Source organism: Plecotus auritus (assembly GCF_963455305.1).
Source record: "Plecotus auritus genome assembly, chromosome: 6".
Classification (NCBI taxonomy): Eukaryota; Metazoa; Chordata; class Mammalia; order Chiroptera; family Vespertilionidae; genus Plecotus; species Plecotus auritus.
Window position 1 is genome coordinate 121,437,243 of NC_137773.1, and position 26,240 is coordinate 121,463,482.

Genomic DNA, 26,240 nt, shown 5'->3' on the forward strand with positions numbered 1-26,240 from the left:
CTAGAGGCCCGGTGCATGAAATTCGTGCACGGGGTGGGGGTGGGGGGGCCTGGCCCAGCCTGCACCCTCTCCAATCTGGGACCCCTCGAGGGATGTCCGACTGCCCGTTTAGGCCTGATCCCGGTAGGATTGGGCCTAAACGGGCAGTCGGACATCGCACTCACAATCCAGGACTGCTGGCTCCCAACTGCTCGCCTGCCTGCCTTCCTGATTGCCCCTAACCGCTTCTGCCTGCCAGCCTGATCACCCCTTAACCACTCCCCTGCCAGCCTGATTGATGGCTAACTGCTCCCCTGCCAGCCCGTTTGCCCCTAACTGTCCTTCCCTGCAGGCCTGGTCACCCCTAACTGCCCTCCCCTGCAGGCCTGGTCACCCCTAACTGCCCTCCCCTGCAGGCCTGGTCCCCCTCCAACTGCTCTCCCCTGCAGGCCTGGGTCAACCCCAACTGCCCTTCCCTGCAGGCCCGGTCGCCCCCAACTTCCCTCCTCTGCCGGCCTGGTTACCCCTAACTGCCCTCCCCTGCAGACTTGATTGCCCCCAACTGCCCTCCCTTGCAGGCCTGGTCCCTCCCAACTGCCCTCCCCTGCTGGCATAATTGCCCACACTGCCCTCCCTTGGAGGCCTGGTCCCTCCCAACTGCCCTCCCCTGCTGGCCATCTTGTGGTGGCCATCTTGTGTCCACATGGGGGCAGGATCTTTGACCACATGGGGGCAGCCATCTTGTGTGTTGGAGTGATGGTCAATCTGCATATTATTCTTTTATTAGATAGGATAGAGGCCTGGTGCATGGGTGGGGGCCAGCTGGTTTGCCCTGAAGGGTGTCCCGGATCAGGGTGGGGGTTCCCTTGGGGCATGGGGCAGCCTGGGCGAGAGGCCTGTGGTGGTTTGCAGGCCAGCCACGCCCTCCGGCGACCCAAGCGGAGGCCCTGGTATCTGGGATTTATTTATCTTCTACAATTGAAACTTTGTAGCCTTGAGTGGAGCCAAGCCTTCTGCTTGCTCCGTGGTGGCAGCCATTTCTGTTGGGATTTATGTATCTTCTATAATTGAAACTTTGTAGCCTGGAGTGGAGGCCTGGGCCGGCCAGGGTGTGCGGAAAGCTTGACTTCCTCCATCGCCAGGGAAACCCAAGCCTCCCTCCTGCTCTCTCCTTGGCTGTGGCCATCTTGGTTGGGTTAATTTGCATACTCGCTCCTGATTGGCTGGTGGGTGTGGCTTGTGGCCGTAACGAAGTGATGGTTAATTTGCATATTACTCTTTTATTAGATAGGATTATTATAGATTTCACCCCAAAGCTGCACATATATATTCTTCTCAAGTGCACATGGAATATTCTCAAAGATAGACCACATACTAGGGTACAAAACAAGTTTCTACAAGTTCAAGAAGATTGAAATCATATCAAGCATTTTCTCAGATCACAATAAAATTAAAAATAAATTATGGTAAAAACAACATTAAAACATATGGAGGCTATATAGCATGTTATTAAACAATTAATAGGTTACCAATGAGACCAAGAAAGAAATAAAACTCTTTCTGGAAACAAATGAAAATGAAGACACAACAACCCCAAACCTCTGGGACACATTAAATGCAGTTCTGAGCGGAAAGTTCATAGTACTACAGGTCTACCTCAAAAAACAACAACAACAAAACATAATAAATTATTTAACCCTTCGACTTCAAGAATTAGAAAGAGAACAACCCCAGAGTTGCCCAGAGTAAGTAGAAAGGGAAGAAATAATAAAGATTAGAGCAGAAGTAAATCACATAGAGACTGAAAGAAAAAACAGTACAAAAAAATCAGTGAAACCAAGAGTTGCTTCTTTGAAAAGATAAACAAGATTGTTGAACCATTATCCAGATTACTCAAGAAATAAAGAGAGAGGACCCAAATAAATAAAATCAGAAATAAAAGTGGAAAAGTAACCCCTAACACCACAGAAGTACAAAGGATTGTAAGAAAATAATATGAACAACTATATGCCGACAAGCTGGACAATGTGGATGAAATCAACAAATTTGTAGAAAAACACTATCTCCCAAAACTGAATCAGGAAGAAACAGAAAACCTGAATAGGCCAATAACAACTGATGAAATAGAGGCAGTAATAAAACAATTCCCAGCAAACAAAAGCCCTGGTCTGGATGGCATCACAGGGGACTTTTTCAAACATTCACAGAAGAACTAACACCTATATTCCTCAAACTACTCCAAATAATCCAAGAGGAAGGGCCACTTTCAAGCTCTTTTTAAGAGGCCAGATTATCCTAATTCCAAAACCAGATAAAGACACAACAAAGAAAGAGAATTACAGGTCAGTATTTCGGATGAACATAGATGCTAAAATCCTCAATAAAATATTAGTAAATTGAATCCAGCAATATATTAAAAAGACCATACACCATGACCAAGTGGGATTTATTTCAGGGATGCAAGGCTGGTACAATATTCACAAATCCATAAACGTAATATATCACATAAACAAATTGAAAGACAAAAATCACATGATCATCTACACTAATAAAAGAGAAACATGCAAATTGACTGTACCTCCGCTACACCCACCAGCCAATCAGGATCGAGTATGCAAATTAATCCAACAAAGATGGCAGTAGCCATGGAGCTGGAGCAAGCAGGTGGCTTGGGTTGCCCCCGGAGATGGAGGAAGCCAAGCTTTCAGCCCGCCCTGGCTGATGCTGAAGGAATGGCTGGGGGCCTGGGTCACTGGGGGGCATGCCCACCCTGAAAATGGCCCTCAGCTCCTCACTCAGGCTGGCAAGACACCCCAGCAGGACCCCTCACCCTAAAGGGGCTGTGGCCAGCCTGAAAATGGCCCTCAGCCCCTTACCTAGGCTGGCCATGCCCCCATGGGGTGAGGGTCCCCGCTGGGGGGCATGGCCATCCTGAAAACAGCCATCAGCCCCTCACCCAGGCTGGCCAGGCACCCCAGTGGGAACCCCCACCCTGAAGAGGGTGTGGCCAGCTTGAAAACAGCCTTCATCCCCTCACCCAGGCTGGCCATGCCCCCCAGCAGGGACTCTTACTCCATGGGGGTGTGGCTGGCCTGCAAACCATCACAGGCCCCTCGCCCAGGCCTTCCCATGCCCCAAGGGAACCCCCACCCTGATCCGGGACACCCTTCAGGGCAAACCAGCTGGCTGGCCTTCACCCGTGCACCAGGCCTCTATCTATAGTAATAAAAGGGGAATATGCTAATTAGACTGGGAGACCTTCCAGGAGACCTTCTGGACGTTCTTCTGGACCAAGCCATGGTGGCAGGGCTGAGGTAGAGGTGGTTAGAGGCTAAGAGGGGAGGGCAGTTGTGGGTGATCAGGCCAGGATGGGACGGCAGTTGTGGGTGATCAGGCCAGTGGGGGGGCTGTTAGGGTGATCAGGATGGTGGGGAGGCAGTTGGGGGTGAGCAGACCAGCAGGGGGGCCAGTTGAGGGCGAGCAGGCTGTCAGTGGAGGTCAGTTGGGGGTGATCAGGACAGTGGAGGGGGGGGGAAGTTTGGAGTGAGCAGGCCAGTAGGGGGGCAGTTGAGGGCGAGCAGGCCAGTAGGGAGTGAAGGTGGGGGTGAACAGGCCAGCAGGGGGGCCAGTTGGGGGCAAGCAGGCCAGCAGGGGGGGCCAGTTGGGGGCAAGCACACTGACACGGGGGGCATTTGGGGGTAAGCAGGCCGGTGGTAGGGGGCAGTTCGGGGTGAGCAGGCTGGAAGGCAGAGTGGTTAGGGGCAATCAGGCAGGCAGGCAGGTGAGCAGTTAGGAGCCAGCAGTCCTGGATTGTGAGAGGGATGTCTGACTGCCAGTTTAGGCCCAATTCCTATAAACCAGCACTAGGACATCTTTCGAGGGGTCCCAGATTGGAGAGGGTGCAGGCCAGGCTGAGGACAACCCCCCTCCCCATGCACGAATTTTGTGCACCGGGCCACTAGTATCAACACACACAGAAGAAGCATTAGATAAAATTCACCCATTTTTGATAAAAACTCTCAGCAAAATGGGAATAGAGGGATCATATCTCAACATAATCAAGGCCATATATGACAAACCTGCAGCCAACATCATACTCAATGGTCAAAAATTAAAAGCATTTCCCCTAAGAACAGGAACAAGACAGGGATGTCAGCTTTCACCACTCTTATTCAACATAGTATTGGAAGGCCCAGCCACAATGATCAGATAAGAAGAAGAAATAAAAGATATCCAAATTGGAAACGTGGAAGTAAAACTCTCATTATTCACAGATGACATGAAAATGTACATAGAAAAGCCTAAAGACTCCACCAAAAATCTACTAGATTTAATAAATATTTTGGCAATGTAGCAGGATACAAAATTAACACCCAGAAATTGATGGCATTTTCATACACCAATAATGAATTCTCAGAAAGAGAAACTAAACAAACAGTCCCATTTACCAATGCAACAAATAATTTAAGATACTTAGTATAAACTTAACCAAGGAGGTAAAAGACTTGTACTCATAAAACCATAGAACATTGAAATAAGAGATAGAGGAATACTATACTGTGTTCATGGACTGGTAGAATTAACATCATTAAAATCTCCATACTACCCAAAGGAATCTATAGATTTAATGTAATCCCTTCTAAAATACCAACAGCATATTTTATAGGTCTAGAAAAAATACTCCAAAAATTTATATGGAACTAAAAGAGACCGAGAATAGCTGCAGGAATCTTGAGAAACAAGTACAAAGTTGGAGGGTCACAATACTAGATTTCAAGTTATACTACAAAGTCATTGTACTCAAAACTACCCAATACTGACATAAGAACAGGCATATAGGTCAATAGAACAGAACAGAGACCCTATAAATTGAACCAAGCCATTATGCTCAATTAATATTTGAAAAGGAGCCAAGACAGTCTCTTCAATAAAAGATGTTAGGAAATTGGACAGATACATGCACAAAAATGAAACTAGACCAGCCTTGGGCAAACTATGGTCCGTGGGCCAGATCCGGCTGTTCTATCCGGTTCTCTTGCTCTCCCCTCCACTCCTTTACTTTGAATTTATCTTAGTTTACACAAACATTCCATCCATGCTTTTGTTCCAGCCCTCCGGTCCAGTTTAAGAACCCATTGTGGCCCTCGAGTCAAAAAGTTTGCCCACCCCTGAACTAGACCATCAACTTACACCATACACAACAATAAACTCAAAATAGATAAAAGACTTAAATGTATCTCATGAAACCATATAAATCCTAGAAAAAAACCATAGCCACAAAATCTGAGACATCTCTTGTAGCAATATGTTTCTGGATGCATCTCCTAGGGCAAGGGAAACTAAGGAGAAAATAAACAAATGGGACTACATCAAAATAAAAAGTTTCTTTATAGCAAAGAAACCATCAACAAAATGAAAAGGGGGCCCACTGTATGGGAGAACATATTTGGCAATGATACATCTGATAAAGGGTTCATATCCAAAAAACATTATGGAAATCTTACAACTTAATAAAAGGAAGACAAACAATCCAATTAAAAATGGGTAAAGGCCCTAAATAGACATTTCTCCAAAGGGAACACACAGATGGCCAAGAGGCATAGGAAGAAATGCTCAAAGTCACTGATCAGAGAGATGCAAATTAAAAAGTTGTTAAAATCTCACACCTGTCCAAATGGCTATCATCATCAAATCAACAAATGACAAGTGCTGGTGAGGATGTGGAAAAAAGGGAATCCTCGTGCACTGCTGGTGGGAATGCAGACTGGTGCAGCCATTAAGGAAAACAGAATGGGGTTTCCTAAAAAAAAATTAAATATGGAACTACCATTTGACCCAGTGATCCCGCTTCTTGGAATATATTCTTAGATTCCCAAAACACCAATCAGAAAGAATGTATACACCCCTATGTTCATAACAGCACAATTTACAATAGCTAAGATCTGGAAACAGCCCAAGTGCCCAGCAGCAGATGAGTGGATAAAAAAGCTGTAGTAATTTACACTATGGAATACTACGCAGCAGTAAAAAGAAGGATCTCTTACACTTTGAGACAGCATGGTGGGACCTGGAGAATATTGTGCTAAGTGAAATAAGCCAGTCAGAGAAAGATAAGTATCACATGATCTTACTCATATGTGGAATCTAATGAGCAAAATAAACTGATGAATGGAGTGGATCCAGAGACAATGGAAGCATGGAACAGAGTGGGGAATCTCAGAGGGAACGTAGAAGGTGGGTGGGTGGGAAGAGATCAACCAAAGAACTTGTATGCATATATGCATAACCTATGGACACATAGGGTGGAGAAGGTCTGGGCCAGGGTCGGGGGTGAGCTAGAATAGGTCAATGGAGGAAAGGGGACATATGTTATACTTTCAATAATAAAGATTAATTAAAAAAGGATAGTTGTTGAGGGAAAGGTGCAGTGGTGACCAGTTGAACATGGAGACAGAACGTGGAAGATTGTGCTCGGCTCTTCTGTGTGACTCCCACGTGTGGGCAGCCCCCCTACTTCTGTCCTCTCCCTCCTGCCTTTCTCCAAGTTTATTGTGGGTTCCTTCAGTATCTCTTCCACCTCCTCCACTAAATCAAATCAGAACAAACGAAGCAAACCCACACACATACAGCTCTTTGCCCTTCGACAGCAAACCATGAATCCAGTGAACAAAAACAAAAGAAAAAAATCCCAAAGCACCTTTACTCCTTTCCCCAAACACCCCTTTGCTTGTTTCACTCTTCTGAGTTGTCTCTGCCAGGAAGTTCTCCAGGGTTACAGTGGTCCTTGCAAATCTTACTCTCCTTGACATGGTTAAAGGTCTTTATTTTTATTATTCCAAAAGGCAGTGCCAAATCTTATTGACTGACTTTCTTTGTTGTTCCATGTATGTTTGTCTCTTCCAGTTAGATTGTCACTTCTCGATAGATATAAATTGGTTGTATTGATTCTCCCCAACATGTCCTGGTATAAAGCCAGTGCCCGAATGCTTTCAGTATATACAGGCTGAGTATTCTGAGCATCTTTAAATCGCCTGGGGAGCGTTGCTAGATTGTAGCATGGACTTCTGCTACAGAAGTAACAGGGAAAGCCAACAAGTACGGAATAATGTTATGCTCTTGTGTTTATTGTGTATAGTATTCATATAAACAATTACCATTTCATTTAGAAGCTATGAGTATATTTTAAAAATTTAAATGCCATTTAGTGTGATATTGTTAATTATATAGTATCTTATGTTTATTTAAGGATAGTTATATTTTTATTCTATTTATAAATATGGCTTTATTAAAAAATTAAAACATACTTATAATAAAAACATTGTGGAGAGAACCAAGATGGCAGCATAGGTAAACACCTATACTTGCTGCCTCTCATAACCACATCAAAATTACAACTAAAAGGCAGAACAACTACCACCCAGAACCACAGGGAAGCTGGTTGAGTGGAAGTTCCACAACTAGAGAGGTGGAGAAAGCGCATTGAGACTGGTAAGAGGTGTGGAGGTGCGGAAAGTGCTGACACCTGAATGTGCTGCTCTTTTAATCAGGAGGGAGATACAAGCTCCGCTTGCTCTGAACTCCAGTTCCGGGTTGAGATTCTGGGGGACCCAGACCCATATGGGGAGAAACTGGACTGTCTGGCATTGGGACAGGAACGTGAGGGTGGCTTTCTCTCAGAGGTGCTTGCAGTGATCATTGTTCCTGCATGGGGGTGCGGAACGTGGAGACCGGGGGACCTCTCCGATGCAGGGCTAACTGGCAGCCATTGGTGTTTGCTCCGCCCTGGTGATTCCCAGAGGCCCCCCCCGCCCCACCACATTTTACAACCCCACCCAAGCTGTGTGCATCGCTTTTGCATGTGAATGGCCTGTCCTTTTTCTGCCTAAAATCTGTCAAACTGCAGCTGGGTCAGAGAGCACCAGAGCTTCCAAAAGAAGGCCGAAGGCCCGGCAGCAGCAGCCTGCCTTGCTTCACAGCTGGGCCTCGTCTGGGCACTTTCAAACCCCATACAAAGAGGAGGAATCTGCAGATGTCTCTGTAGCTCCTGCTGGGCAGCCCCAGACAGTGGCTGACCTTGTATCTCCTTGGAGATCCAAGAATCAGTGTACCCAGTGGTCAGTGTGAGACTATACCAGACTACAACTCTTCACATCCATAAGAGACACACTCATGGGGCAGACTCAGTCAGCACCAAAGCCCCACTGAAACAAGGTCTGCCCCATAAGGGTGTCTCCTGTGCAACAGATCTCTCTCTAAACATAACTGGTCATCACAGCCAATTGGCCTGGAGGTCAATTCCTCCCAGTGATACCAACAGCATTCAAGGGTTAACTACAACAAGACTGTGCAAGCAGCCCACAAAGGGGTGCACCAAGAGCGTCCACCTCAGGTGACTGGGGAGGCTGAGCCACTGGGCCATATAGGACACCTACCACACAAGGCCACTCTATCAACTCAAGGAGACTCAGCAGCTACCCAGTACATAGAAACAAACACAGGGAAGCAGCCAAAATATGGAGACAAAGAAACAAGTCACAAATGAAAGAAATGGATGAAAGCAAAATACTGGATATAGAATTCAAAACCACGGTTATAAGGTTACTCAAGAATCGTCTAGAAACCTCCGAGAAATTTAGTGAGACCCTTAAGGATATGAAAAAGGACCAATCAGAAATTAAGCATACACTGACTGAAATAAAGAATAATATACAAAGATTCAACAGCAGACTAGAGGATCCCAAGAATCAAGTCAAAGATTTGAAATACGAAGAAGCAAAAAACACCCAACCGGAAAAGCAAAAAGAAAAAAGAATCCAAAAATATGAAGATAGTGTAAGGAGCCTCTGGGACAACTTCAAGCGTACCAACATCCAAATTATGAGGGTGCCAGAAGAGAGAGAGCAAGATACTGAAAACCTATTTGAAGAAATAATGACATAAAAGTTCCCCTACTTGGTGAAAGAAGTAGACTTACAAGTCCAGGAAGCACAGAGAACCCCAAACAAGAGGAATCCAAAGAGGACCACACCAAGACACATCATAATTAAAATGCCAAGGGCAAAAGACAAAGAGAGAATCTTAAAGCCAGCAAGAGAAAAACAGTTAGTTACCTACAAGGGAGCACCCATATGACTGTCATCTGATTTCTCAACAGAAACTATGCAGGCCAGAAAGGAGTGGCAAGAAATATACAAAGTGATGAATAGCAAGAACCTACAACCAAGATTACACTACCCATCAAAGCTATCATTCAGAACTGAGGGTCAGATAAAGAGCTTCACAGACAAGAAAAAGCTAAAGGAGTTCATTACCACCAAACCAGTATTATATGAAATGCTAAAGGGTATTCTCTAAGAAGGGGAAGAAGAAAAAGGTAAAGATAAAAAATTATGAACAACAAAGTGACAACAAATACATATATATCAACAAGTGAACCTAAAAATCAAATGAATAAAAAACCTGATGAACAGAACAGACTGGTGAATAGAATCAGGGGCATGGAAAGGGAGTGGACTGACAATTCTCCGGGGTTGGGAGGGGAAGGGATGGAGGGTGCAGGAAGAGATTGGACCAAGAGCTTAAACCTATGGACAAGGTCAATGCGGGGTGGGGGGGAGGCCCGGAGTGGGGTGGAAACCAGGTGGAGGGGAGCTGGGGGGTGGGTGGGAAGAGGAACATCTCTAATAATCTGAACAATAAAGATTTAAACAACAACAACAAAAAACATTGTAATGTTAATACTGTCAAAATACTATTTTTTTTTTTGCCACAGGAGGGCACTGTTGTCAAACAAAATATGATTTTAAGTTGAAAATTTAATAAAGGTTTAAATTAAGCTCTTAAGAGTCATTTATCCCATTAATGGATTAAAATGGCTAATATTATCTGCAATGGGCATTGTCTTCTTATTTAATCCTACTGCAGCTGAATTGACTGTGTATGTATGTCCATGAGCTGTATGTCATTTATAGCTGAGTCACACTGTATTTTTCCTAAAATGCTCTGAGAGTTACAGCTGGAAGGTGGGCATTTAGCTGAGCCATGTTAGCTCACAGGGGAGGAACTTGGGGAGCATTGTGGTAAATGGGAGTGAAACTAGAGACTACTTAACAAACACGTTTACTCCCATGGTGTGCATAATGCCGGAGGTTACGGTACAAGAGAAATAACAATATCATCCCTCCCTCCAGAGGTTTGTCTGAATTCTGGTTATGCAAGTGAAATGATGAAAGCAGTAAATGTACTGTTATTGATTTTTATGCACAACTTACTTTATTTTTTATGAATATTCTTTTCTCTTTCAATTTTATTTTGTGTTAGTTTTGGTGTACAGTTTAGACAGTCATATACTTTGCATAGTGTTCTCCTCAATATTTCCAGTACCCCAACTGGGACTATACATAGTTACCGCAATACTAGTGATTCTATTTCCTTTGCTTTACTTGCATCCCCCTGACTTTTGAATATTCTTTATGTGGAATTAAGTCATCACATAAAAACTTTTTAGATGAAAGTTCAAGTGCTTGGCAACCTGTGGGAAGCCTCCAAAATATGTTGGCTATTTATTATGTTAAATAAAATCCTTGAACACTGTGTTTTGATTATTTGAGTAATGAGAAATGAGAGGAAAATTTCCAATTAAAACCTGGTCTAATGAAAAGAAAGAAAGCCTCTGCAGTAAGGATAATTGGGCCTTGAGAGATTTATGGCTGAATTGCCATTACCGCTCACATTTGTTCAGCCCAGACCTGGGCAGTTCCCTTGGACCACAAGCTGTGGAGTTGCTCTGGGTGTCCCTGGAGTGGGTGAGTGCATTTTACTTCCTGTAACTTGCTCTTTTGTATGTAGGCTCTCAATGAACCATGGTCACTCAGGGATGATTGCTTTTGGGCTCTCCATGGTCAGCGGGAGGGTGGGGCTTTTCCTTATTACCAAAATGCACTGTTTGCCCATCTTCCAAAAGAAAGCGACACGTCACTGCACTGAAACTAGTGTAGTGTTAGGACTTCACAGTTCTTAAAATGACAAGAGTGTGAACCTTATAAAAATGCAGTATGCTTTTTAAATTATTGAAATCATTGCTGACTGGAAGAGCCTTTAAAACAACTCTTTACCACTAATTTAGATAAGGCGGCACTGGTAACACTTGAGATGCCATTTTCAAAATTCTTTGATATTAATAGACATAGTCATCTTCTTTAATGGCTCATTTATAACAAGCATGTTGTAAAGTGGTTCAGTAGTAAATTCTTCATAGATATTTTCACGCAAGCAATTAAAAAGCAATTTATTGCCCTTTTGATGTGGCTCATTGGCTGAGTGTCGAACTATGAACCAGGAGGTCATGGTTTGATTCCCAGTCAGGGAACATGCCAGGGTTGTGGGCTCAATCCCCGGGAGGGGGGGGAGAGGGGGTGTGTAGGAGGCAGCCAATCAATGATTCTCTCTTACCATTGATGTTTTTATCTCTCTCTCCCTCTCTCTTCCTCTCTGAAATCAATAAAGATATATTTTTTATAAAGAGCAATTTATGACAGGTATGTACCATATTCTGGCAGAAAAACGTGCATGCTTTAACATGTGATGTGACTGTGCTGTAAATTACAAAGCAATCCATGTGCCTTGGGATGATTTGAGAGCTGAGTGGGGCTCCAACCACGTATCAGTGCTCGACAGACAGGCACAGAAGCAGCACACTCTCAGGTACGGAGCTCGGTGGTACTGGTCCTATTTCAGAATAAATTTGTCGAGACAGGTTGTAGTGGGTTTTGCATACTTTCCTGGAAAAGCTGAAAATTTCCAGAAGACAATTCACTGTGGTTGTGTTACTGAAGCAACTGGAAATGGACACACCTTTTCTCATTTCTGTCTGAAGAAATGGTGAATTATCTTATGCAGGCAACTTCCAGTTGTTGGATACCACATTGCTTCGTGAGACCATCGTCTCACCCCTTTCCACTCTCAGAACTCCTTTCCACTCCCCAAATGCAGGAGCTGGCTTAGTGAACATTTCTCACTTTTAGCACCTTTGTCTTGATTGAGTAGAAATTAGTGTGGAGAAATGACAGTCTCTAAACTCTTAGGGACGTGACTGTCACCTCATTAGCTGTTAGAATTATTCCTGCTTGTGACTTGAAGTCACCAGGCATCCCGGTCGGTCCTTCCCTGGAGGTCCAATGAAGTGATGGTGAGTCGGGCAGTAGCTAATTATTGACCCACTGAGGCGGTGATGCAAGTGGAGCCTGGGACCTCCCCGGAGAGGCAGCCGGAGGGTAGCGTTGTTCAGTAGCGTGAGGTCTGCACTTTGCCTGCAAGCCAGTCTGCTGGCTGTTTGTTGCAAAAATGCTTCGGAATGGGAGTTTGGAGAAATGAGCGTGAGTGGACGCACAGAGAAAAGTCCTTTTCCTCGTTTGTTCCAGTGTTGAATTCCTTCCTGGAGCTCAGCTGCCTTGCTCTCTGCATGGAGGGTTTTCACCTGAGGATACTTTTTCTGTTGATCTTTTAGAGTGGAAGGGAGGGAGGGTGAGAGAGACAGAGTCACACACCGCTTGGTTGCCTCCTGCATGCTGACCCGGAATTGAACCTGGGATCCTATGGTGCTTGGGCCAACACTCTAACCAGCAAGCCACATGGTCCAGGGCTCTAGAATTCTTGCTTGTTTGGTCTTAATTAGAAAAATGATGTAAACCTTTAATGAATCTGCAGCAAACCAGAACCACTGTTTTTCACCAGCTTTTCAGAGATGGCAAAACTTATATAGAAGTTAATATAAAATATCTTAGGTTCCAAGCCAGAATCTGGTAGCAAATTCAGCCCAGTAGCCTGTATACATTTGTCCACAGACAGAAGTTGATTCTACATGATCAGCGTCTTGAATTCCCGAAGGAAGATAGATTTATTTTCAGTTTACTTACTAGAGCATGAAAGGGGACTTTGGAAATAATGTCTACAACTGAAACGGTAGGTGCCTTGTGCTGGGTGGCTTGAGTTTGAGTCCTGACTTAGGCACTTGCTACCTGAATGACCCTGGGCAGGTCACTGCTCTATGTCTTACTTTCCTCATCTGTATGTCAGCATGTAAATAAATCCTACTTTTTAGTGAGTTAATATTTTACAGTGCTTAACACAGTGCTTGGCCCATAGTAGGCATGATGTACATGCTTTCTAAATACAAACAAGCCTTCTCTGGGGCTTGGGTGAATACTCAGAGAATGCATTAACCAGAACACTCCAACTATCACCTCTCCTCCTTGTTTAGCATCGGAAATTAATAATTGTTTTAGAATATCTTATGAACTGATGCCTTATAAGTAAATATTTAATATCTTATTGTGATATGATTTCCAACTTAATGAAAAGTTGAAAAAATAGAAAAATAACTCTCATATATCCTTCACCTGGCTTCACCAATTGCTTATATTTTGCTCATTTGTTTTCTCATTAATTAATTAATTAATTAATTAATTTTTTCTCTTTCTCTCTTCCTTTCCCCTTTCCTCCCTTCTCTCTCTTTTCTCTCAGACTCATTTGAAAGTTGGAGACATTTGACCCTTTATTATTAAATATTTCAGGTTGTATTTTTTTTTTAATAACAAGGATGTTTTCTTTCCTAACTACAGAATAATGATCAAAATAAGGATATTTAATGTTGACACAAAAGTAATTTAATCTATCATCTATATTTAGAATTTGTTAATTGTCCCAATAATGTCCTTTACAGCTATATCTGTATGTATTTGTTGTATGTGTTTGTTTGTGTGTATGTATGTGTATGATTGTGTGTATGTTCGCATGTTTGTGTGTATGTGTATGTATGGGTGTATGTGTGTGGTGTGTGCAGTTCATTCAGAGGATAACTCTGTATTGTATTTTTCACCCAAGATCCAATGTAGGATCACAATTGCATTTAGTTGTTATGTGTCTATCTTTTATTTGAGAATATTCCTCACATGTGGTGTATATATGTTTGCATATATATATACATGCATGTATCTTACATGTACACACATATCTTTCATGAACTTGACACTTTTTAAGAATATAGAGCAATTCCGTTGCAGAATGCTCTCAAATTTGAATTAGTCTGATTTTAATTCATGATTAGATCCAGGTTTAAGATTATTGTGTCGTACAATTTTAAAAGGAACTGGGATATTTCATCATTGTAGAATTTTAGAATGACAATGAGAACTTGATGCTGTACAGATTGATGTGTGGAGGGAGGTGGGTGCAAGAAAATGGACATGAGCAAGATTCTGAGGGTGGTTATCTATAACAAGTAAATAACTATGTTCCCAAAGAATAACGCTCTTAGGGAGTTGTCCCCTCTGGTAGTGCAGGCAAGTAGAGAAAAAGAAAAGAAAGGTGTAGCCTCTGTATTCATTCCTTGGTAAGAAACCCAGTGTGGGCAGCATCCTTCCTTGTGCGCAGCAGACGTAGGTTAAACATCCGAAGAATGGTCCCCGCCTCAGCAGCTCAGTCACTTGGCACCAGGACACATGAGCAGGCATTCGCTCCTATGGCAGCAGAGGGACCATCTCCACACAAGGTGGGAGATGCAAAGTGTAGCCCCGCCTCCACATGCTGGTCTTTTAAATTCGCTCTGAGAATTAGTGGACACAGTAACAGTTTTTTTCAGTCTCTATACGGTCAGTGTCTCTCATCATTGAAAATATTAGACAAGTGACTTCGGAAGCAGACTGGTAGGAAGGGCAGTGCTATTGCTGGGACACAACAGAGAGAAATGAAGTGACGGGAAGGGAATGCTTTTGGTTTCATGCACAAAATTATTGGTGGTATTGGGCGTGCTAACATTGGGAAATGACAAGAGTCACTCCTTTTCCGTAAGTGTCCGGGTCTACTGTGGGAAATCGGACTGAGTGAGTTACTGCTCAGCCTAAAATTAAACTCCTGGTTTTGTGTCTGGCATATGAACCATTAGGTCACATTTCTTTTCACTGACGGATCCACGTTTTAATGAATTGAAAAAAGAATCCCTAGTGGCTCTTTTTGTAAGAAGAAAACAAGATAAATATTAGGTAGGAAAGGTCAATTTGGTTTCCAATATTGTGGGGAGTTCATTATAATGGGTTCTGATAAATTATACTGTGTATTTCTTTCCGATAAGAGAAGGTCACATTGTGCTCTTGGGTGGACATCAGGACAAACATATTTAATAAAGTTGCGGTGTCTAGGAGATGAACACTTGCAGTGTTTTTGAATCCCTTATATTTATACAGCTACAGCCACTTTCCTCTGGTTGAGCTGATCACTCACGGTTTCTCTCTCCTGCAGTCCCAAAGGCTACACGCCTGCTACTGAACGTGTTCTCTAGGCAAAGGTGCATTTATCTTCAGGGATGTCTACAGAAGAGAAAAATCTCAGCTGTGCTTTGGGGCAGGTTTGTAACGGGCTAGGCAGGATTCTACAGTAAGTAGGCTTTGTGGCAAGAATAATTTTTATATTGTATTTGCAACTTTAATATCTACTGACACACATGATTAATTCTCGTTGATCTCCACCATGGGAGGGACGTATTTAACTTAGCAATGTTAAAAGTGGTATAGCTTCACGGTCCATTTTTTGTTGTTGAGATGCCTTTGGTTTAGAACCATCTGAGTTCTCTTTGTAAGAATGTTTTTGCTGAGTAGCAAAGGCCTTTTAGGTCTGGGCACTAAAGGGGCACGTTGAGTGTCAGTTATGGTATTGACAATGTCCTTTGGATTTTGGTATGGTGTTTTCTACTGGAACCACTTTTGCCCTCTGCCTCCCATCAACACTTTTCCAAAAGCGTCCTTGCTAATGGTTTAGCATCATCTTTGGGTTTATGTCTCATAGAGCCAGGAGGTCAGATCTTCGTGCTGGCTCTTCCACTGCTCTGTGAGCTGGGGCAGGTTGCAGAGCTCTTGGGAATGGATCATGCCCAATTCCATTTTCAACCCTTGATTAAGGAAACAAGAGAGTGGAAATTTGCATCATGAATGATTTTGCAATCTCGGTCAAATTTTGAATGTCTTTGCTGTTGAGGGAACTTTTACCTTAAAATTGTATTCTGTTAACTAATATGTGGCTAGTTAATGAGTGTGGAATTTTGTATCTCCCCCTCTTCAGCCCCCCTTCCCCCCCCCCCCCCCCCCCCCCGCATACTTAGGACACTTCACAGATGTATATGTGCTTGGCTGTGTACCACTTGCCTGAAACTGCAGGCATAATTGTAAAAAACATTATTTTGCTACTGGAAATTTGTATCATTTCAACATAAAAATGCTAATGGCTTCCTGTTTTCTTTTTTTTTGAAATAGGTCTTTCAAGCTAAGATAACTTTCTGGAACTGCAGAAATGGTTGGTCCTCGCTACAAATGGGAATTGTAGTCACTCTGAAATACATCCTGGAATAATTGTGTTTCCCTGGAACCAAATCTTATGAAGTGTCCAAGGTAAAATAATTCTAACACTATCTAGAGATGATATCGTTACAAAGCACTAAGAATGTAGCAAAATGGAGTATCCTAGAGTTGATGATTCTTTATAAAAGCCTTCCTTTGCATTTAATTTTTGGAATTTGGGGAATTCTAATTTTTTTAAATTTTAGTTCTCATCTTTGAAATTATTTCAGTTTGTAAAGCAGTGTTCTGGCAGTTCAGTGGGGTGAGATGTGCGATTTTTAAGATAAACCAGTTTTGTTTTATGTTTGGGGAAAATGTTCAGTGGAGAGAATTGAGGCTGAAGAAGCACAGTAGGTGAGAGGCCAAGAGTCCTTTATTGGGGCCTGGATTATTGGGTGAAATGAGGAATTGCTCAATTGTGGCCCCTCCTTCCCAGTGTCTCTCCAGGAATCATGGCTTTATTAAGTCACTACTTGTTCTAGGCCCTGGGGCCTTGCTGCTCCTCACCAGGAAGTCACCCACATAAGAAGGTGGAGCAGGGCTAGCGCCTGAGACTGGAATGGCTGTTCTTGAGACTTTTGATTTGGGATTTCTTGTTAGGATCTCCTGGGAAGACAGAATTATTCTGAGGATGTGGGCCAGAGAGAACTGAACTCAGGGAATGCTCACACATGTGGCAGGAGAGCCAGGGAGGTCCCTCTGCAGATAGGGGGCAGTCCTGACCTTAGCAACAGTAGGAAGCTGTTCCCATCCAGGGGCTGGAGGAGCAAGGAAGGAAGTGTTTGTGCTCCTAGGGGAAGGGGCCTTCAGTGGGAGCTGGCACATGGAGAAGAAACGGCCAGCTCCATAGGTCCTGCCCAAGACAGAAGGCTGCTTCAGAGGTAGACTGAGTCTCAAATCAGTGAGAAATATGATACCTTTTAAATAAGATTTATTTGACTAAGTTGTGAGAGGGAGGGAGGAAGGGAGGAAGGGAGGGAGGGAGGGAGGGAGGGGAAGAGAGAGAGAGAGAGAGAGAGAGAGAGAGAGAGAGAGAGAACGAGAGAATGCTTGGCAGAGTGGGCTCCTGTAGATGTGTTCCCTGGCCCCGAGGCTGTGTCCCCTGCAGCGCAGAATCAGGGTCCTGGTTGAGGCTCTGTGCACTGGCAGGCGGTTCCTAGACCCGTCCTTCCTTCCAGGACCCCCTCAGGACCCGGCCCCCAGGGTTACCTGGACAGAGTCCAACCCCATGAGCCATGTCTTGGTTGAGTTTGTACATCCTGTATATGAAGATTGGGTTCCTTGAATCCACTGCAGTGGATTATATTATCAGGGACCCCATGGGACCTGGGCCAGGCAGAGCCTAATACCACCACAGTCTCCAATGCCAAGCGCCCTGACTTTTACTTGAAAAAGTTAATTAAAAAAAAGAGCAAACAAAAAGCTAATCAAGTTCTAATTTCCCTATAATATAAAAAGGGGCAGGAAATTAGGGGGTGGTGTGCATTTTTCCCCAAAGGGTTTATTTTTAACTCTTGGTTTAAATGTTGTTTTTTGGTGTGCATTTTTTATAATTTCTTTTTATTTACTTTCCTTGGGTTTGTTTTAGAATAGACCACACAAGCACATTTGTGAACTGAATTGTCTTTGAACAGCTGTTTTGATGAAATTAATTAAGTTTATTTATTTATTTTGTCAGGTTTATTGAGATGTATTTGTCACATAACATTGTGTATGTTTAAGGTGTACAATGTGTCGACTTGATGTCTGTGAACTGCAAAATGATGCCACTGTGGCATTAGCTGCCTCCTCCATCTCTCTCGCAGACCCTTTTATTGTGTGTGTGTGGTGAGGACACTGAAGACCTCCTGTTTTAGCCACATTCACCTGTATGATACAGTGTCATTAGCTGTAATCCTTATGTTCCATATGAGATCCCAAAACTTGCTCATTTAATCACTGGAACTTTAATCCCTACATCTCACCATTTCCCCACCCCAGCCCCTGCTCTCACCCCTCTGCTCTCTCTTTCTGTGGGTTTGTCTTTTTCAGATTCCACATATATGTGGTATCATAGCGTATTTCTCTTTCTCTGTCTGACTTATTCCCTTAGCATAATGCCATCAAGATCCATCCAAATTGAGGGCCTCAGGGCTGAACAATATTCATACATATGTACACGCTCCGTCTTCTTTATCCATTCATCCAAGATGTCCATATTCATTGTCTGTGTTTACTTCTATTCACCTGTACTTGCCACATTCCCACCAAACTTTGAGATCTGTTTAATAAGCTACGAGGCCAGTCTTCTGGGATTCGTAAATAGTCAGCGAAACTAGGACAAAGCACTTGGGCTGAATGTGAACATTCCTGTGGTTTCTTTCAGGTGCAGAAACCTGTGTAATTAGTAGTATTTGAATTCCCTCTCAATGTGTAGCTTTCAAATCCTGTGATATAAAATGGTACGTGGCCACCTGCTCTGTCAGGCAACCCGAGCTGCACCAGGGGATTCACAAAGAGACTTCACCCAGGCATGTTGCTAACTTGGAAGACTCTTAGTTATAAAAGGTGTGTGTTGAAGGTTGGGTTACTGCACAGCGCAGCTAAGCTGTGATTAGCCCTCAGCCCCCCTCCTCTGCACTGTGCTTGCCAGAGAGCCAGCCTCACGGCTCGCCCTGCCCTGTCCTTTCTCTCTAGGATGAGAGTTTCTGCGAAGGCAGCCTGGCCGCCGCACTGGCTCTTTCTGGCCTCCGTGTTGATGGTCTGCTGTGAGCTGATGTCCGCCTCGAGCCTGCACCCCCGGGGACTCGCAGGTAGGCCCTTTAAACCTTATGTGCTGATGAGGCCAATTAAGAAAATTCTTTCAGAGTCAGAGTCCATGTTAGACCAGGTCATGGACAGGAGCTCTTGGTGGCACGCAACTCACCAGAGGAAGCGCGAAGCCCAGTAGAGTCAAGCATTTAAAGGTTTGGTGCTAGCCTAGCAGGCGTCCTCAAACTACGGCCCGCGGGCCACATGCGGCCCGCTGAGGACATTTATCCGGCCCGCCGGGTGCCGCTGCCTGTCCTGCTTAGCAGCCGACTCGTCCTGGGCCCGCAGTGCGCATAGGAATTTGTTCATAGTTTTTTTTTAAACTATAGTCCGGCCCTCCAACGGTCTGAGGGACAGTGAACTGGCCCCCTGTTTAAAAAGTTTGAGGACGCCTGTGTTGTTCAGGCACCTTGGCGCTCCAGGCTCTCCTCTCTCTTTGCCTTTCCTGAGTACACTTCCATTTTTGTAGTGATTTCAAAAAGGAATCCAGAAAAGCAGCAGCACTTTATTATTTTTTTAGTAAGTACATGAAATTCATCTTTATTTTTCTTTTTTAAACAACTCATAAGTTTATTTATTTTAAATTAAAAAAAATTTACTCTTTCAATTACAGTTGACACTCAAGATTATATGAGTTTCAGGTGTACAATATAGAGGTTAGACAGTTCAATAATTTAAGAAGTGGTCCCCCGGTGAGTCTAGAACCCACTTGACCCCATACATAATTATGACAATATTACTGACTACATTTTTTATGCTTTACTTCACATTCCTGGGACTATTTTGTAATTACCAATTTGTTCTTCTTAATTCCTTCAGCTTTTTCACCCAGTCCCCCAGCCCCCTTCTCCTCTGGCAGCCATCAAAAGATAGTTTGTTCTCTGTCTTTTATTTGGTTTTGTTTGTTTATTTTGTTCTTTAGTTTCCAAATGTAAGTGAAATCATATGACATTTGTCTTTCTCTGTCCAACTTATTTCACTTAGCCTAATACCCTCTAGGTTCATCCACGTTGTCACACATTCTTTAGTTATGGCCGAGTAACACTCCATGTGTAAATATACCACAGCTTTTTTATCCCCTCATCTACTGGTGGGCACTGGGGCTGTCGCTATGTCTGGCTACTGTAAATGCCACTTTGGCAGCACTTCATTTGTGTGTATGTGTTCCCACAGCCTCATTTGAAGGCAGAACACCTTTATTATGAACTTAAAGTGTACAGGGCTCTAGCAAAGGGAGCTTTCAGATAATTCAAGGCCCTTTTCAGATGTGAGGAAAGATGATGGATGGTTTTTTAAAAAGAAGAAAGAAAGTAAAGCAAAGAAGAAGACTGCCTCTTTTGCAGGGGACCTAAATGGAATGTCTAAAATTGTAGAGACTCATTCTGAACATTTCTAGTGAGACCCATGTTTATACTTTGCTTATTTCTAAAGAAAGATTAATCAGTTATGCATCTCTCTCTCTCTGTGTTTCTCTCTGCTTTTTCTTGTTACATATATGTTTAAAGTGACACTGACTTGGAAACGCCCTAATGAATTGCATTTTCCTGAATAAGTTATATTTATCAGTAGACTCATTGCCAGACAATTAATTGCCTCTGCTTTGGTCATTTGAGGTGACAGTCTCAGGCACGTTTTGACTTCTTAGTGAAAGAGTGAAGCTTGAACCAAAATCCATGTAGGTGTCAAAACTATAAAGTCCTTCTTCAAAAGGTCTTGAATATGGAGTTTATTAGGTATCCTTACCCTCAAACATAGCTTTTTCCTCAGTTATTGTGAGAAATGTTCACCTATCTGAATTAAAATAACAGACTCAGAGACAGAAGTATGACTAAAATGAGAACGTATTAGTTCTCGAGAGCAGGTGTCAGTCTGTTTATACAGGCACCCCTGGGGCAGCGATCACAGCCTATTTATCCCCAAGATGTGAGAGTCCCTCCTCTGGCTCCTCATTGGTTGAGTACTATAGGGTTAACAGTTTCCTCATGCATCACCTAGGTCTTGCTGTCTCCCATTGGGCCATTTAAAAATGGGAGGAGGCCTTTTCTAGTTGTCTCCACCCCTGCCTGTCTAGTTGAGGCGGGAGTCTGTGGTGGGGGTTGGGAGGGATTTCCACCTTGATGCTGGCCCACATCCACAGTTCTTTGTTCTTCCATCCTCTTCCCTTCCTCCCTACATTCTGTTAGCCCTGGGGAAACTCAGTAGCCGTTTCCATTAAAAGTTGACTATGCTGGATCCCAGAGGCCTATTTCCTACAGTTATTCTTATATTTTAAGTTAAGACATACTTTTAGGCTCAAATGATTTTTAAAATCTCTCATGACTCAATTTTCACTCCTCAAGCTACAGTTTTAAGAAGACAAGAAAAGCAATGGTTGACATTTTAAGGAGTCAGCACATAGTCCCTACCATTTGGCTGCTGGGAGGCGCCCTCGTTGGTATTGTGCTGTGTATTTCGATGACCTGCTTCTCCAGGATGGAGTGCTTGGAGTTGCCAGTTTACCTGTTCAATACACATCTCTTTCCTTGGTGCTGCTGAGAGTCAGGCTGTTAAACAGGCCAATTCAGTGGGAAGGTTATCAATGGCAGGCTCCCAAATTCCCAGAAACTGGGCTTGAGAGATTGTGCTGAGACTGACTGAAACTTGAAAGAAAGAGAGGACACGGTTTCAAGTTTTATCTGTGTGGCAATCTTCGTTTCATGCCATAACCCTTTGGATACACGTGGACTATGTCTTTCATGTAAGCAAATACTCGGCAGCAGTGCAGAGGTGAGAAGTCAGGAAAACCTGGCAAAGTCCTGCTGAAGAAATTAAATTTTCATCCTCGAATCTCTAGATGATTTTGTTTGGATGGTCATTTCATGTCCTCTGGTTTTTGCTTTTTCTTTGGCTTTTGTGGGGGGTTTTTCCTGCTTTCATCTTTGGAATGTAAGTCCCTGTCCTTTCCTCTTAACAACCATCGAAGCAACCAGGACAGGTTCCTGCCTGCAGGGGCCCTGCTCTCTCACTGGCTGCTGGCTGTCCGGGCCTCCTCACTGCGCTGGGCCTTCTGCTGACAGTGCACCTGCTGGGCGGGAGGGTCCCTGATCCCATTGTGAAGTCCTGCTCCCTTACACATTTCTTAAGCTATGTCCCTGATGCCTGAATAAAGTGGTGCCAAGTAAATACTTACATTAGGCTGATTAACGTTGTCTGTTTGTCACTATGTAATCAATCATGTCCTTTTCGCTGGTGGTATAAATGCCAAACAACATAGGCAAGTGTGGAAGGTACCCTCTTAACTCTTTCTTTGACAATGTATTAGGGTTCTCCAGAGGGAAAACACAAAAGGAGATAAAAGCATATCTCAGACACATTGTGGGGTCAGTTCCACACCCCACAATAAAGCCAATATCATAATAAAGCAAGTCACATGAGCTTTAGGTTTCCCAGTACGTGTAAAAGTTATATATACACATACGTATACTATACTGGAGTCTGTTAAGTGTGCAATAACACTATGTTTAAAAAAGCAGAACATACCTGACTCAAAATGCTAACCATCATCTGAGCCTTCAGCGGGTTGTAATCCTTTTGCTACTGGAGGGTCTTGCCTGGATATGGAGGAGAAAATGCGTTATCTGCGAAGCACAGTAAAACGAGCTCAATAAAATGAGCCTCATCTGTGTGTGTTTGTGTGTATGCGTGCATGTGTTTTTGTATGTGTACATGTGCACACATGCATATGAGTATATGTATGTGCATACACATGCCCATGTGCATGTGTGTATATATGCATGTTTACATGAATGTGCATGTAGGTGCATATGTGCACGTGTGTGTGTGGACATGTATGCATGTGTGTGTGCCAGTGTGCATGGGAATATATGTGTGTATGCACATGCATATGTATATGTGTATTCACGTGCACATACATGCATGCATGTGCATGTGTGTATGTAAGTGCATATATGCATGTGTATGCATATGTATGCATGTGTTCATGTGTATGTGCGCAAATACATGTATGCATGTGTGTATATGAGTATGTATGAATGCATCTGAATGTGATGTGCATACGTGTGTATGTGTGTATGTGTACATGTGCATATGTTTACATACATGCACACATACGTGCATGTGTGTATATGCATGACTACACATGCATATATGTTTGCACTGCGTGAATGTGTGCATGCATACGTGTGTGTGTGTATGTGTGTGAGTGTGAATGTATGTGTCTGCATGCATGTGTGTATATGTTTATATGTGTACATGTGTATGTGTGCAGAGACTTATTGTAAGTCTGGCTCACACAACTATGGAGTCTGGAAAGTCTAATGATCTGCAGTCTGCAAGCTGAGGACCCAGGAGAGCCAGTTACGTGGTCCCAGGGCCTGGGAGCTGGGAGTTGATGGTGTAGACTCCAGTTGGAATCTGAAGGTCTGAGAGTTGGAACACAGAGCTCCACCATCAGAGAGGTCATCCTTCTTCCACCAGGTCCTCAGTGGGTTGGATGAGGCCCAACCACACTGGGGAGGCTCATCTGCTCACTCTGTCCACAGTGCAAATGCTCATTTCTTTCAGAAACACCTACACACCTGGAGATATTGTTTAAGCAGATATCTGGGCATCCCATGCCCAGTCAGGTGACCACATAAAATTAACCATCACCACTTGCCGGGGTTCTTTTCCCAGCCTTACAAAGGGTTCAGCATTCTGGAGAAAGGGGCTGCACGTAGATGATTAAGAAGGAATCCAAGGATGAAAGATAATTTTGAAAGGCATTGGGGGGTCAGAGGATCTTCAACTAAAGGAACTGAAGTCTCTTTTCTCGACTCAGGACCCTGCTTTTATTCTAACACAATTTGTCCTTAAGGCAAGGTGGAGATATACACTTCAAAGGGTAAGGTATCAAAGGGTACAGAAGCATTGTCAGTTTGGGGAATAGCTTACAGCTGTTCAGGTGTTTGGCCAACAGGAGGCAATAAAATGCCCTGAGCTGTCTGGCAGTTAACAATCCTATTCAGGTTTGGGGGAAGTGCCGTTTAGCCATTCCAACAGGTAAACTACATATGTGGCTCACCCTTGTTGAGCCGCCCAAGCTTCACTAACCTTTTGATGAAACTCTTGTAATTATTACATGCTGAAATTGGTTGCCGGCATCTCACCCTTTTTGATTTTTTAAATTTAACAAGAATATATGTTTTAAGATTTTTAAATTCAATGGAAAGGACAGAGTTCTATCAAGTCCCTTTAAATTGCTGTCAGGCATTAAAGAAATTAGCCTGTAGTCAGTTTCTTTCTGGGCCAACAGTTCTTTGAGTCCCAATTTCAATGTCCATCAGTTTCTTATGTGTACATGTCAGCAATGATATTTCAGTTCTGGATGGTGGACAAATGGTGGCAATGCAGGTCCAACCCTCTCTGGTGTGATCCTGGGAAACCTGCTGCGATGCACAGCTGCTGAGTGCTAGCATGGCAAGGCGTCTTCACCATCTTCTTTTCTGGACTGTTTCTCCTCTGTTCTCGGGGGCCACTGCTATTTCTGTGGCTGGAGCAGTCCTGTCAGTTCCTCTTGGGGATCTGTTGTTGCAGGAATCTACAGAGGCTTGGAGTTTTCTGGAAATATACAAACATATTCTTGACCAAAGGTTAATAAAGGAATCTTTTCTATAAATTTGACTTGGGATCCTTTTTCATTTTTGCTCAAGTGATTTTCTTTGGGCTTATTTTGACACCATGTATGTTTTCATGGGTGTCTTGCTATTAGCATTATAAATGAAAAATAATTTTCAAAGTAAAAATTTTCTGGATGTCATTTACTTACAGGATATTATTTCTTACAGAATATTATTCTACTGTCCCCCCTTTTTGATTTAAATATTCAGAGGCTTTTGGAAATTTTACAAAGCAGTCTTGATAACTTAATTTTTAATTTTTGCACAAAAATATGACTGCTTTGGATTCATTACATGTTAAGCAATTTTACTATGAGATGACACATCAGTAAAAAAAAATTAGTTAATACTTCAGGAACAGTTTCTTGTCCAGTACAATTAAGTTTTTATGTATATTCACTTATTTCAATTAGCCAATTTAAGTCAATCTGAAATAAGGTTTATTTTTTAACTTCACTTGTCCTAGATTGTGGACAATAAATGATATTAAAGTTCTGCAAATAGTCTTAAATAACTTTATATAAGATTTGTCAGAGAGGCAAAAACACAAATTATTTACTTAGTTTATGAGGCCAAATATATTGACTTTTAATTACAGTTCTTAAGATGTTTGAAGAAAACCCTCTCTTTATTTCCTTCCAAAATAATTTTCAGGCTACAGAGAATTTCATTTAAAAATCTTGATCTTTCTTTACACCAAGCAACCTACAGGGCTGCTGCTTAATTCTGGCTAGTACAGGCAAATAGCTAGCTATATTACAAGTAACTTTACATAAAGGTTGACTACTGTTTGCTCTCAGATTTAGTATTTTAACAATCCTCAGTTTACACTGTAAATATTAGTGGAAGAGATTTCAAAAATTTCAAATTTCTCCTTTTTATTAAATTTAGAATTATATTTTTAAAGAGTATCCCCTTTGGCTAATTTGCATATACAGAGGGATCATGGGAGGCCTTCAGTAACTTTCTTTAGAATACTTAATCAAATTGCTTACAAAGCATTGGATAATTCAAAGGGAGGGGTTGGCCTTTGCTGTTTTAAGATGGCAGCCCCCAAGGGGAGCGGCAAGCCATGAGGCCAACATGGCGGCTGCCAAGTCAGGCAGTCCAAAATGGCGGCTGTCTAAACTGTTCTTTCACAGAAAAGATGGTTTGTTTATTCTCACAATAAACAAGAGAAGAACAAACCAAAATTCCTAAAAGATAGACAGTCAAAATTATATTCTAGACAAACAGAAATCTCACTAGCTGTTTCTGGTGGCTTTATTAGAATTTAATTGTTTATAAAAATATTGGCTTTTCATTTAGCTGAAATTATATGAAACCTTGATTATATTTTATAAAGCTAATATATTAAGTAATTTAGGTATCTTTAATAAAAAAGCAAAGCAAATTTAGTAAATCTTTATGTCTGATTCACAAGGCACCA

General features: G+C 42.8%; 1 protein-coding gene across 3 annotated transcripts in view; it reads left to right on the plus strand.

The window, feature by feature from the left end:
- The window catches only part of TAFA4 (TAFA chemokine like family member 4), a 170,938-nt gene that overhangs the window by 39,280 nt on the left and 105,418 nt on the right, over nucleotides 1-26,240 (plus strand). For all 3 annotated transcript variants that reach the window (XM_080673458.1, XM_080673457.1, XM_080673459.1), the window contains exons 2-3: nucleotides 16,281-16,415; nucleotides 19,041-19,156. In XM_080673458.1, the coding sequence (XP_080529584.1) occupies nucleotides 16,402-16,415; nucleotides 19,041-19,156 (130 nt within the window). In that variant the 5' untranslated portion in view covers nucleotides 16,281-16,401. The remainder of the gene's footprint in view (nucleotides 1-16,280; nucleotides 16,416-19,040; nucleotides 19,157-26,240) is intronic.